The sequence below is a fragment of the Hermetia illucens genome, chromosome 4 (assembly GCF_905115235.1).
Source record: "Hermetia illucens chromosome 4, iHerIll2.2.curated.20191125, whole genome shotgun sequence".
NCBI classification, from domain to species: Eukaryota; Metazoa; Arthropoda; class Insecta; order Diptera; family Stratiomyidae; genus Hermetia; species Hermetia illucens.
Window position 1 is genome coordinate 72,593,659 of NC_051852.1, and position 14,959 is coordinate 72,608,617.

Sequence of the window (14,959 nt, forward strand, 5' to 3'; positions counted from 1 at the left end):
ATTCTCTATTGATCTCTGTTATGAATTATTTCTTTTTCTTTTTTCCTTTATTTTAATTATTATTTTATGATTTATTTAATTTTATTATTTTAATTATCAATTGTCATTTATGACTTATAATATATGAGATCATCAAGCATAATTTGGTTTCCTTGATCTGAGGACTTGCTTCCACTCTCCTCCTCCTTTATCTTGCAAAGTTCGTACTTCTAGGGACATCCTCCAAATAATGGCCTGAGCGTGCCAAGGATGAGAGGGAACCTCAGGGTCCGCGCCTCAATAATCATCTGAAGCAGGAGAAGCAAGGATCGAGTGATCCGTTGTTCCCTTTACATACAGAACGTTGCGTCATTTTGTATTAAGTTTAGAGGGGGGCTACATGTGAATGGAGCGTGCAAGATTTTTTTTCACAGAATGTGGCCATGTGGAGTACCAATTAGTACTTTTCGAAACTAGCCCCATATATGACATGAAATGAAATGTAGGGAAGTGAAGTCTCGTTCTCAGAACCTATCCAATCAAAAAATCTGAAAAAAAACACAGTGGTGTATCTAAACGAAATCTAAGCCTCAAAATAATATTTAATTAATATGTACGCATTTCTTGTAGTTTGAAAAAAATATGAGGGAATATTTTGGTTTTTCAGTCATATACGAATGGAAAAATTTGCGTGAAAATTTTCTCACATAAGATGAACACAAAACCTTTATACACGAAGTACCAGCTTCCAGTATTCCGATTTGTTAAAATTCTTTCAAACGCCGACATTAATGTGAGGCTACCTCGTTTTACTATAGTTCATTAGTTCTCATATTCAGTGTCAATGATATCACCGAAATTTTTCAGAGTTTTCACTCAAATACTGTAAATGTAAAAACATGAATACAAAGCAATACATTCGGCGTCCACAGGGAGGCAATCTGAAGTTATTTTGATTCAACTATTCAATTTGATGTGGTGCTGACATTTTGTCTCATGTGGAGTGGTTATTTGACGCAAAAGGGCAACTTGGATCTCCTATAACTTTGTTAATAGTAATAACTATAAACTTTTCAGTATTATGCTTTTCTTAATAAAAGACTTTAATAGTCTATCCTCCTGCAAATTTTTCGGATCTTTCAGAAAACGTGTTCTGTTTGCTTTTTAGTTAGTGACTTGCATGAAATTTCCTGACTTGCCTTATCTTAGTATCTTAGCGGAGAATATCTTATAGATTGTACCTCTATAATTGTTGCACCATGTGATATCTCCCTTATGAGACAGATAATGCCTCTTTGCCAGTCGTCATTCATTGATTCGCTGTCCCACACCTTGAGCACTTGATGAACCACTCCATATTTAACCAATTCGTAATTCTATCGGCTCTTGGCGACCTATGGTTTTTAAGCCGATGAATTGCACGGCCTATTTCTTCTATGCTTGGTGGTGGTAGTATCTGTCCGTGGTCTTCAGTTTGCGGACCTCCAACTCGTCAATGTTCTGGTTGTTCAATAGTTCATCAAAGTACTCAACCCATCGCTCCAATCTGTCCGTTCTGTCGGAAATCAGATTTCCCTCTCGGCAGGATGATAATCGTGGTGTGTAGAGCTGCTAACTTGTTGGTAAAACTTGCGCGCCTGATGCGGTTGCTCCCTGTACTTTTCGAGTTCACAGACCTGTTGGTTCTGCCAGGCTTCTTTTTTCCGTCTGTGAAGTCGCTTCTTCATCGTCAAACCAGCCGTTCCGACTCTTTTTGCGGCTCGGGCCAAATTGATAATGTCTATTATTAGTTTTTTGTACGTCTCAGGTCGTTCTTCCCATGATGTCGATATTGTCAGCATGGGCCTGTAGTTGATGGGACTTAAAGAAGATCGTACCCTCACATTTACCTCCGCATCACGGATCACTTTTTCCAGCGCCAGATTACAGGGGACGCATGATAGGTATTAGACCGTTATTGATGTCGAATGGTTTCGAGAGTGATCTTGCTGCTTTTATCTAGCCGTGCACATTGGTCAGGATCAGCATAGTCAGTCTTATTAATTTGGTCGGGATACTAAATTCTCTCATGGGCGTGTATAGTTTTACCCTGGCTATGCTATCATAGGTGGCCTTAAAGTCGATGAAAAGATGGTGTAACTGATGTTCATATTCCAACAGTTTGTAAAGTTAGTAAAACTTGCGCGCCTGGTGTGGTTTCTCCCTGTACTTTTCGAGTTCACAGACCTGTTGGATCTTGCAGGTGTCCTTTTCTTGTTTGTGAAGTCGCTTCTCGGCTCGCCAAAGTTCGTGATAAGTCTCCGCGCGTGCCTGCATCCTTTGAGAATTAAAATATTAAAACTTGGTTTTTCTATTCGCTAGTGTCTTGCAAATACCGATATTTCGGGAATCACTTCTTTTTATTATTTCAAATAATCGTTTGAAATGTCGCGTAATTACACTTAAATGCAACATTACTCGATATGCAGCACTCTTCCGATCCGTTGCTAGCTTACATTCATCGTCGAACCAGTCGTTCCGACTCCTTTTGCGACTGGGGATAACTATATTTGTGGCCGTATTTTTATGGTAACGTTCTTCAGGTGATTGTGAGGATCATTTGTTGATGCTTCATCTCCAGGATCTCGGTTAACTGCGATTATTATGGCATCCATTTCCACCTTCTAGATGTTGCGGAGGGCTGTGCTGTGGATGGCTTCAGTCTTACCTCTCACCTGATTTTCAGAGGGATTCTACGTGGTCTTGTTATTCGAGCTCGGAGCACCATGCCAACGAGATAGTGATCTGAATCTATATTGACCCCCCTATATGTTCATATTCATCAAGGCTGAAAAGTTGCCGCGTTCGATCAGCACGTGCTCAATTTGGTTGAAAATGGTCCCGTCTAGAGACGCCTACGATTGTTTGTTGCAAGCAAGGTACTTTCAACGGCCATTTCGTGTGACACTGCTAATTGAATAATCAAACATATCGTCTGCTTACGGGCTCCGTCCCTACTTGGCTGTTAAAATGGTGATTTTGATATCATACCTGGAACAGACTTCGAGGGTTCGTTTTACTGCCTCGTAAAAGGTATCGTTCTCCGACTCTGCAGTTTCCTTTGTAGCGGCGGGAGCGTTTATCAGGCTTATATTTCTAAATTTGCCTCGCAAGCGCGGAATGCATAGCCATTGGCTTATGTTTGCAAAGCCGATAACAGCAGGTTTTATTTTTTGCTTGACTAAGAAACCTACTCCGAGCACATGGTTTACCGGATGCCTACTATAATATATGGTGTAGTGGCTCTTCTCCAGGAAACCGGTCCCTGTCAAGCGCATCTCTTGCAACGCTACTACATCAGCCTGTCAGCCCTCTCCAACTCCCAACCTGGAGAACTGGTTGGTACAATTTATCCCGTTTTTAGGCGCAGGAGATTCGCCTTCATCTTTCTCCGTCTGCAGCTTTTCGTTAAAAAAGAACTCCTAGTGGTTACCACCGAGGTGGAGATAGGGTTTGTAGGAGAGCTGTTGGTGTTAGTTCGGCAGGTTTCCCAAGCTTTATGCTCCATCGTGGGTACCAATCCATGTTTCGCCCTGGGACCTATACTACCCTTTGACCATCCACCACCCTATAGTCATTTTGTGTTAATTTGCAATCACTTGTGCAATTCCAGCGGCCGTAATTGATTTAAAATTAATTGGAGTTTGCTACTTTTCACTAGCGAATTCACTACAAGTTGTCGCCTATACCTTTACTAGTTCCGATGCATCCTCTTCCGACAGCGGCTTCTAGCAAAATTCTCGAGTTGAGCTGTTCGCCGATCCACCTTCCTCACTTTCTTCAAACCCTCTCTAATTTTGTTTTCGGTAACCCCGACTTTGAACTTCAAATTGAATGTTAGCGGTGGCATTTGCAAAAATTAATGCAATTAATTTTCATACACTAAATTCCTACACCTCAGAACGTGACGAAAGGAAGCAATGCTGCATATTAGCAAATGCACTCTCTTCGTCGCTGGACAAGGCGAATGACCTCCATTGTGCAATGCCCCTCAATCCAGGTTATGCTAATAAATCAAGCAGTTTTATAGTGCAGTTGACCATTGGCTGAGTGCATCAATCCCAAGTACATAAGTTGCTAAGAGAGACACGAAATATACCTGGTAAACTTCGAACTTTACTTTTCAGATCACAGCGCAGTGAGCTCCTCAGACATCACGACTGTTGCCGTTGAGTTTGAATATGTTTAAACATATTCTCTGGATATATCTAAAGTATACAATATAGGGAGGGCAATGCTTCTCACGGTATTTCCATGCGAAACCACACACTACGTATTGCATTAGCAGTTCCGCAACTTTTGACAAAACGGGCGCAGTTTATAGTAATTTCAACGTAATCGCGAACCCGATTGTCAAGAATATTATCCCAAATCTGGATGGTATGGGATAACTATAATTTGAACATTCCTTGGAACTGGCCCTCCATGCGAACGGTTGTGCTTCCCTTTCCTATGGTGTTCTAACCTCCAGAGCTACAATGCCGTCAGGTCCTGTTGCTTCGCCTGATTTCATTCGTTTGATTGACGATTAGAAATGCTCCAAATTCAATAATGATGGATAAGCACACTCAGGAAGGAGGAAATTAATGCAACATTTAATTTTTGTGTATTTTTATTCGTAAATATAACTCCATTTTTATCACTGTACCAAAATTAATATTGACTAATGTAGTTTAAGATAAAATAATTTTTGAAGATCACCGAGCCTAACAATTCAATTGTTAATAACAAACAAATAACAGGGTTTTCACAGGATATTTGCTTTATTCCAGCTATCGGTTTCCTTACTCACCATCCTATATTTTATATATTTCAGTATGCAAGGAGTGGTTAGTACGAGAGGATGGAGCATTGGCGTATCAACTTCAATCTCAAGAAAGTAATTCTTAATGTCTATTGATTTACATATCCATGTATTCACTTTTAATTTGCAGTAAACGAATTCTACAATGGGAATCGATTCCGGAACGCCGTGGTAAGACAGGATTTCCCAACCGCGTTGCATGAGCAAATCAAGGAACGAGAGGACGCTGTGAAACAAGCAGAGCTTCACCACATGCAGCTGTTGGAGCAGTAAATTTTCATTGAGTTCTCCTTAATTAAGAAATTTGAAAATGTTTTCCTTGCTACAGAGAACGTGCTGATGCTGAACTAGCAAAAGAGATTGCTGACAAATTAGAATTTGATCGAGAGCGAGAACGGTTAAGGGAGTGCACTAAAAACGAATCGGTGGCCAAATTGCTACAGGTAAATATATATTCAAAGCAAATTGATGATTATCTATCTCGCAACCATTTTGGGCTTTCAGTTTTATCCTAGCCCGTCATGTAGTTTTTCATCTTTTCTCGGTTTTGTACACCAGAAATTTTATTAAAAAAAAATCAAAGAGATTTGTCGTAATCAGTACGATTCAGTTGTGCTAATATCAACCATTTTAAGGCAGGTTTGAGTTTGAAGAAACATACATTTTTCCATAAAATACCGTCAGTACAGGATGTCAAATCAGTAAGGTCGAGGCGAGCGATAAAATGAAACGAAAATTATAATGGCGCTACTAAATAAAATCAATATATATCAGTTATTTCGGGCGATATTCGCTTATTTCCTTTCAAATGGGCAACGACCGGTTCAAATGTTTTATTTTTAAAGTTTTGTGTGAAACAAAGCCTTATTAAAATTGATTCAATGTCTGTCACGAAATTTACTGAGAAGTTGTGGTTGTAAATCCCTTTACATATAGCAAGTGGCGTCATTTTGTGCTGAGTTTGAGGGGGAAGGACTCCCCATATATGCGAAAGGGGGTTGTACATTTTTTTCACAGAGTATGGTCATGTGCAGTATCAAATGAAAGGCCTCAATTGGTACTTTTGAAAATGATTTATTTCTTATATTGGGTGAAACACAATGGAGTGAAAATTGAAAACGTGTACTCCAAAAAGTGAACTACTATTAACAAAGTTATAGAAGGTGAAAATTTTTCATTTCATGTAAATTTATTGCACTCTAAAAGGTGCATCACGTCATCATCATATAAAGTGCTTATATGACCCCGTCCACGGAGATATTTTAGTTTTCCTTTTTTACCTTTTTATAATTATTTCTATATCAGTATGAATTACTTGAGGCAGACATGTGTATGTTTTTGGATGTGCTAATTAAGTTTACCGGTAGTCCCATAGGATAGACATGTATAACGTTGGTACCAATAGTATTTACTTTAAACACATATATGTTTGCTTTTGTGCATGGGGTAAAGTGCAAATGCGTGAAGATGCGTTAGATCAATTTGGATGCTTCCATATATGTATCAATCAATATGCCGTAATGAGTGACGTTTGTTTATTTAGAATGCGCACAATATTTATGTCTTTGCTATGTACATCTGGAGGTCAAAAATTAATGAAGGAGTAAAGAGGAGGTTTGGATTGAGTGGGAAATTCTGCATAGAAATGAAAGTTTCCGGTTGTTGCCGTCAAGAAACCTGAGTAAATCAAAATATTTAGCACTAATATAACTTTGAATGTGTATAATAGCATATTAAAATTTGAGAGTGACTGGGTAAGTCTTTTTTTAATCTTCCACGTCAACTTCAAAAATATTGCTGTGAAAAAAAACGTGTTTAAAATTTGAATGTGATGTGAAAACCACAATCTTTTTTTAGGAAAACTTTATCTACATTTAATCTGTGGTGCTTGCACCAAGAGTACTGTTCCGCCTTTTCATATGTCTCCTCTAAACATATATAGAGTATATATTTAGAGTATAAGAAAAATAAGCGGATGCTGTATAGTAATAATAATAAAAATAATAGTAAGAAAGCTATATACAGGACATTCATCTTCCAGCGCTTTGCTTGAATTTGGATGGCGGAAGGAAAGAATCGCAAATGTACTACGCTCTTCAAATACTTAAGCGATTTCGCTAGTTGGCTCTATCAAATACCTGATCTGGATGCAATCTCGAGGCTTTTAAATCTCCATCCAGCGTAATTCTCCGTTGTTTCGGCCGGCCTTTTGGTCGCTTACCACCGATTTCGATTTTCAGACTAATCTTGGCAAGTGAATTCTCGTTAGCGCGAATTACGTGACCAGATCATTGAAGATGCCTCTCTCACAGTCCTCATTTCGGATGTGATCAAAAGGTGTCACGTCACTAGTCCACACCACATCTTCGTCTCCATTGCCGCAAGACGCCGTTCATTGCCTTTATAGTCGACCAACACTTAGAACCATAGACGAACGACATTGCCGTTAATTTTGGATTTGAGACGTTGGTTGATACGCACGAGTTTTCTGGCACTAAGTGCTGTCATAGAGCATACCAGATGAGTTCGTTTGGTACACGTTCAAATGCTTTCTCCAGATCCAGAAATGTAATGGAAAAAGGGCAGTGCTTCGCACGGTGTTCCTCCATGAGTAACCACGCAGTGTGTATTACGTCATTCGTTCCAAAGTTTTTGAGAAATTCGGCCTGCTTCACAGTTGTTTCAACGATTTGGCGAATACGTTTGTCAAGAATGCACTCAAAAATCTTCATGGTATGGGAAAGTAACCTGATCGGACGGCAGTTTGAACATTCTGCTGGACTACCTTTCTTTTTCCATATTGGAACAGTGGTGCTTTCTTGCCAGTCAGATGGTGTTCTACCTTCCTGAATAACCCAATTAAAGAATTCACTGAGTCAGTGTTGGGTTTCAGCTCTTCGCTTTCCAGAGCTCAGATGCGATGTTGTCAGGTCCTGTTGCTTTCCCCGATTTCATTCGTTTTATTGCCTCCTCGACTTCACTTGCGCTGACACGAAAGTCCTGGGGGTTTAACGTGAGTACCTGCTGTGAAGGCTTAATTCCACGGTCCTCTTCGGACACGGATTGATTTTGGGACTACAATCAGAGCCCCGCCATGCAGGCACAGCGGTCCTGGTTTATACTGAGTGCAGGCTCAGCATTCATACCAGTGGATGCGAGGCCTATCTAACACCTCTGTCGCAACTAAGGGATAGGGCACCCGAGTTGTACAGCGCAACTCCACGCTTGAGCTCCGAGGAGCTCTGCCCGCGATGTAGGCATAACCACAACCACCATGAAATTCCCACTAGGGGCCAACCGCAAATAACCGGGCCGAGGGCACATCCTCCAGGATTTCTCCTGGAGCATATGCTCTCAGAGGGCCATCCCGGTTCCCATGGTACCAGATAACCTCCGGTGAGGCTTCGTGGCAGAGCCACTTCAGATGAGTTCTTTGCAGACTCGGGTCTGATCGCCCTTCTCGAGTACGTGGGGACGAAACTCCCCAGCGCCGTTGTGCTGACAGGTGGAACTGGTCCAAATGTCGGCAATGATTGTGGAAGTGGAGGATGAGCAAATTCTTCTTGGTAGGGCTGACAACCCTACATGGAAAACAACTTGTTACGAATCCACAACAGAAGTCTCGGACTGGACGGATAACACAACGACGAACCCGGCAACGACAAAGGAATAACGATTTGCGCATTTTCTCATGGTCCAAAGATGAAGCTGCCAAGCAGCTAGCCGATACCCTGTCCTAATATAGGGCTGATGTAACAGCGTTACAGGAGATGCGTTGGACAGGGACCGGTTTCCTGGAGAAGAGTCGCTACACCATATATAATATTATAGTGGCCACCCAGTAAACCATGTGCTCGAAGTAGGTTTCCTAGTCAGCCAAAAAATGAAACCTGCTGCCTCTCCAGAAGGGACCACTTTCAACCAAATTGACCACGTGTTGATCGAACGCCGCCACCTCTCAGCCTTGATGAATGTCAGAACATATAGGGGGGCCAATATAGACTCGGATCACTATCTCGTTGGCATGGTGCTCCGAATTCGAATAACAACACCACCCAGAATCCCCTCTGACAATCAGATGAGAGTTAACACGAACCCGGCAACGACAACGGATTAACGATTTTCTCATGGACCGTACACTCCCTGTACAGATCGAATGCTGCTGAACAGCTAACCGATACCCTGTCCCAATACAGGGCTGATGTATCAGCGTTGCAAGAGATGCAATGGACAGGGAACGGTTTCCTGAAGAAGAGCCGCTACGCCATATATTATAGCGGCCATCCAGTAAACCATGTGCTCCGAGTAGGTTTTTTAGTCAGTCAAAAAATGAAACCTGCTGTTATCGGCTTTGAAAATATAAGCGAAAGCTATGCACACTGCGTTTCCGAGGCAAGTTTAGAAATATGAGCCTCGTTAACGTTCACGCCCCTACAGATGAGACTGCAGAGTCGGAGAAGGCAGTTGAACGGACCTTCGAAGCACGTATTCAGGCGATACGTCGGCTCCCATAGCTTACATAGGGATACCAATGATAACGGACTGCGGATTCTTCAGTCAGCAGTATCGCATGAGTTGCGAGGCCAGATAAGAGAAGCAGGTTCACTCTCAAGACCATTCGACATAAACAAGGTAAATGAGGTAAATGCAAGAGGTACGATCCGCTTTAAATCCACCCAATTACTGGCCTATGCTGACGATATCAAAATCATGGGAAGAGCCACCCGAGACGTACAAACTGCCTTCATCCAGATCGAGCAGGCGGCCATTGAGGCGAGATCTTGGGCTCCATATCAATGAAGGCAAGACAAAGTATATGGCGGCAACGTCAGCATCGAAAACCAACCAACCAACAATATCAAAACGCACTGGTCAAACATGAAGAATAAGGATAGGAGAAGATGACTTTGAGACCGTTGATAATTTTTCCTATCTAGGGTTGAAAATCACAACCGATAACAGTTACGATGAGGAAATCCGCGCACGGTTGTTGTCAGCCAACAGAGCCTATTTCAGCTTACAAAAAATGTTCCGCTCGAAACGTGTCACCATAGGGTCAAAGCTCTTACTGTACATGACAATGATCTTGCCAGTCCTTATGTATTCCTCGGAGACTTGGGTTCTTAGCAAGAATAATTGCGAACTGCTGGCCGCGTTCCAGAGAAGAATCCTCCGGAGAATGTTTGGCCCCCTACATGAAGATGGACGATTCCGTAGCCTACATAACGACGAAATCTATGAGCGATACCATGACCGTCCGGTTGTGGATAAAATCCAGCTCAATAGGCTACGGTGGGTGAGTCACTTAATCCATATGGATGAGGATGATCCCACCCGGAAAGTTTATAAGGGCAATATCTATGGTAGAAAAAGAAGACGAACCAGACCCTGCCTACGATGGAGCGATGGCGTAGGTCAGGACGCCAGATAGCTTTTAGGGATATCGAATTGGTGGACCTCGGCGCAAAACCGGGAAGTCTGGAGTTCCTTATTAAGGCAGGCCTAGACCGGATACCGGTTGTTGCGCCGTTGATGATGATGAAAATCCGCAGGAATAGGCCGCGGTGGTCAGGTCATCTAATGATCGATCCCGGGAAGCCCATATGGGCAGTATCTATCATAAGCAAGTCGAAATACCGGAAGCTGGTTTCAAGTATAAAGGTTTTGTGTTATTATATATGTAGCTAACAATTCAAAGTATTCCTTCATATATTCCTAAACTTTCATACATAGTATATACGGACATATCTATCTAAATTGATCGCACGTTCGCACAGGTTCAGCCGTTTCTGAGTAAATCGGGTGTGACAGACAGACATGAAATTTTAGTAAGGTTTTGTTTCACACAAAACCTTAAAAAGAACACGTGTCAAGCTCTCGACTGGAGTCAATCATCAATATAAACTAATGACATCTATTTTAACTGAAGAATATCAATATTTACCTCAGTATAATGCATATACATATGAGGAGCAATAGCGCTACATATATGTTACATGTATTGAAATATTGAAAAAATTCAGTAAAGTTGTAATTTTATTCCTATAAGTAAAATCCCGATAATTCGTATGGCCAAGGGACTGAGGATTTGGGACGGCATATCGGGATTACCAATTATCAGGAGTACAAAATAATGAAAATTAACTCTGGGGACCTACAAATTTGTACGAATTAACCGGAAATACGAATTGTCGGGATTTCACTGTTTATATCAATGAAATATTTTCAGAGCCTATTATGAACAAATTTGAAACAGGTACACTGGTTTACGTGTATCACGTCTGATAGTTACTCTATTTTATTTGAAATAATTAAGGCTTGCCTTTTCTTTTCGCTAGTAATATTTATTAACTTTACAAATACTGATTTTTCAGGGACCACTTGTTCCCTTCATCAGTGCTACAAGTCTTGTAGGCAAGTCTAGTCTAAAATAATTTAATCGCTAGAAACACCGCGAGATTACACTTGATTCTATTTGAGTTTTTCGGGTTCGATCATTTCCGCGAGTTGACTTGTGTCTGTGATTCAGATTTTCTAGTAAAGTTCGATAGAAGCACTGTTTTAGTAATTTTGAGAAGAAAGGTGAATGCATGGACCCCGATTTCTAATATCAACCCATCTCTGCTTTGCCGTGCCTTGAAATAAAAAACTGAAGAAAATCATGACTATCTCTGACGTTATATTTTAAATTGAAGAAAATTTGTTGATTTTTTTCAGCGCACCTACATTGAAAGAGCGCAGGTGAAAGACAATGCTGATTATCCGACACCATCACCCTCAAATGTTGCACATAGAAATCTATTACATTATCAACAGCACGGTGATGTTGCAAATATACGGGCCACAAAAGATTTAGATTTGCACGTGCCTAAAATTCAACAACATATGAGAGCACCCAATAACAACCCCACGCTTCCACCTTGCTTTGAAAATGCTAATATGATTTATAAACCGCTGCCACCCGTTCCACCACCTGCTAGAAATGCTTTACCGCCAAAACGTGTTCCTCAAATCCCCCAAAATAGTCCTCCTCTCCAGCATTGCCCCCTTAGTGATCGAAAGGGTTTTCCGAATGACAATTCCCTCCATTGCGATAACGTAGCTGAAAGTATTAGACAATATAACTTGAACGATAACCTGGCATCCGAATCAAGATCTGCTCACCTAAAAGCACACCAATTACAGCTTTCCCCAGAGAAATATGATTACATAATGCAAAATTTGCAACTGGATAATATGGACGAGGTGGTTTTTCCTGAAGATGTGAAAACCATAGATGACTCCCGCCAGAATGTTACAGCTAATGGGATGCGACTAAATAAACCTTCGCTTGCAAATATAAAAAATGTTACAGCCCTAAAAGATTTGGGGATTCCTCCGGAAGAAGTTTTGGAGTTGGACAGAAAATTAGAACAAGAGAAACGTGATGAGGTAAGGTCATATTTTGTATCCATTATCAATTGCTTTTTCAGATAATCCCTTATATTCTCTATATAGGAGTTGGCTGTTCGTCTACAAAAGGAAGAAGCTAGGGAATCTTTGTCACAGGAGGAACGAGATAGATTATTGGCAATCGAAGCTCAAGACAAAGAATTGGCTAAAATGCTGCAAGAAAGGGTAATTTCCACATTTACAAACCATTCCATTTCCTTCAATTTATTTATTAAAGAGTTTGTATACAAAATTCTATGGCACGAATTTCAGGAACGGGCAAAAGCTAGGCGTGCAAAAGAAAAAGCCCGTTTGAAAAAAATGCAAGCACGACCTCAATCCGACTTTGAGGGCCATTCCTTTTCACAACGATCGCCCGGAAATTCCCAATCGATTCGATCTGCTGATTTCCTTACCGATGGCGATTCCTACTCAAATCCTATAGATTTAATAGCGAGTGGCCACAGTTCCCTAGAAAGTAGCTATCGCCATGAAAGGATGCACAGCTCGATATCGGCTGAACACGCCGAACTCACCCTCAAAGATGATGAGATCTACACATTGCCCATAGAAGATGAAGTTAAGGTGGAAAATCGGCCAAATTCACTTGCATTGCCTGATGACGGTCAGAAACAAATTTTAAGGTAAATATTTCAGCAGTGTAATATGCAGGAGTAATCTGAACAAAGAAAACTTCTAGGAGCAATCAATCACCAGAAAGTATCGGAAACATTGCAGCAATTATTGACCCAACATATACAAGCTCTAATGCCGCTGCTCAAGCAAACTCACCCATGTCGGCGTCGATGGGTATGTATTTCTGAAATTCTTTCGCAACGCCATTTCGTATTTGATGGTTTATTACACGGCAGGTTATAATTCAAAGAATGCTCCCCCTTATATGCCAATTCAAGGGACAAGACGGAGTGCATCACTTGACGTTAAGAAGAAGAAACCAAAAGATAAGTGTTCGCATCAATAGTTCAACAGGGTCAAAGATAGCATGGAGCCTCGTAGCACCTATTTCCATTTCTTCTGGTAAATTACGGACACTTTTTTCAAATATTATGCAGCTTTTATTTTCTCTAGGATACTTAAAAGGTGAAAGTGGATAAGCATGAAGGGAGTTTCGCAAATGTTCGCTGACTCTAAGACGTTTGTGTTGCTGAACATGGTTTTAAACCCTTTTTTTTTAAGTTTTTGCTTGACTACATGAGAATATTTTTATATGAATTTTGTGCAAATCTTTTATTATAAAATGTAAAATTGTCGATGCGGGAACATTGGACTTTTCTACGCAACTCTTTCAATTTACTTCTACTCAGACATTTATGTCATATTCATTTAGTTTCAAGTTTTCACAGTACTGAATGCATTTTTAATTAATACCAAAATTCTCTTTTGAGAATTTCAAGAAACCAAATGTTTTAGTGTGATTTAATGCTCACAAAGGTAAAAGTTTTTTAATATTTAAATATAAATTCCCTATTGGAATTCCAAATATATGTATTTATTACAATAAGGAGAAAACAGAAGAATTTACAAAAAAGTGTGCCTTACAGTTTTCAAACAGAATTTTTTGTACTTTTTCTGATGAGAAGAAGAAGAGCTTATGGTGAAATCCATGGACGCTAACTGTATTATACAAGTCCGTTGAAAATTTTCTCAGCTATGAAGTTAGTCACATTTGATTCAGAGTGGTTTCTTTTCTAAAAGCATGTTACCGTGTAGTGGCCAATAAATAGGGAGAAGTAAGATGCAGTTATGGTGGAGGAAATACTTAGTACTCAGATGAAAGATAAACAATATCGGCAACGAACACGTTTTTTAAATAACTCGAAAATCTACAAATTAGAAATAGATATGAAAAATCATAAACCCAGAAAAAAATTGTGGAAATTAGCCTCTTTGGTTGAATAATGATCAACCGTAGTTTGTAATACTTGGAAGCTCAGAGATTTTCAAAATATAAAAAAATTTAAGAGAAATTTATTGTAAAAATGCAATTGTCCTGACGGAAAAGCAAAAATAAGATTATACATATTATATATTACAATAAAAACGTAAATTATCAACAAATTACTTCAATTTTTGTCCTCTTCTAATCTCTAGAAAAGAAAATATATCTGTAATTATGAAAAACATTAGCATAAAGACATTGAAAGGTAAGGGTGTGGTGATATGTAATTGGCCATTCGTAGTTTCTTGTGCAACATATGGTATAGTAGAATGTTAACATGGTATTCCTCTTCTATTTGATTTTATTATTTTAAAAGTATTACCGAATATTATATGTTGTTGTTTGTCCCTTGGGACCCGGCAGGCTAACAGTCCAAAACGAAGCTGATACTACCCACGAAGTACACCAACAGGAGTGATAGTAGGCACTTAGCCTATGTTGCCAGAAACACACTATCGTTTATGGCCAAAAAAGGCCAAAAACAAATTTATTAAGTAAGATTTTTTTGTTTAGCCGAAACATTTACAAACACATGTATGTCAGAGCCTGCCCGGAAAGACTGGACACGTGTTGCAAGCTTGTACATATTAGTCCTTAATGTTTTGAGATTATGAGCGTTTAGCCGTTAATGAGTTGCGATCGTTAAGTTGATGATATTAATTCAAGCGAACATGCATCATGTTAGCAGTTTTAGCCGTTATACAGTTGAATCATTGGCCAAGATTTCTTTAAGGTTATACTTGGTA

At 40.0% G+C, this 14,959-nt stretch overlaps 1 protein-coding gene across 5 annotated transcripts in view; it reads left to right on the forward strand.

Moving 5' to 3' along the window:
* Window positions 1-14,220, forward strand: part of LOC119655190 (coiled-coil domain-containing protein 50) — a 46,015-nt gene extending 31,795 nt beyond the window's left edge. Inside the window, exons 2-10 of one of the 5 annotated variants that reach the window (XR_005249883.1) lie at window positions 4,835-4,897; window positions 4,953-5,091; window positions 5,151-5,265; window positions 11,540-12,253; window positions 12,320-12,439; window positions 12,527-12,897; window positions 12,954-13,063; window positions 13,126-13,291; window positions 13,343-14,220. Coding sequence is in view for 3 of the 5 variants with exons in the window: in XM_038060956.1 (XP_037916884.1) it covers window positions 4,835-4,897; window positions 4,953-5,091; window positions 5,151-5,265; window positions 11,540-12,253; window positions 12,320-12,439; window positions 12,527-12,897; window positions 12,954-13,063; window positions 13,126-13,235 (1,742 nt within the window). In the remaining 2 variants the exon portion in view is untranslated. Of the gene's footprint in view, window positions 1-4,834; window positions 4,898-4,952; window positions 5,092-5,150; window positions 5,266-11,539; window positions 12,254-12,319; window positions 12,440-12,526; window positions 12,898-12,953; window positions 13,064-13,125 lie in introns of all 5 variants that reach the window. The other 4 variants (XR_005249884.1, XM_038060957.1, XM_038060956.1 and 1 more) reach the window with 4 other exon arrangements.
* The last annotated feature ends 739 nt before the right edge of the window (window positions 14,221-14,959 follow it).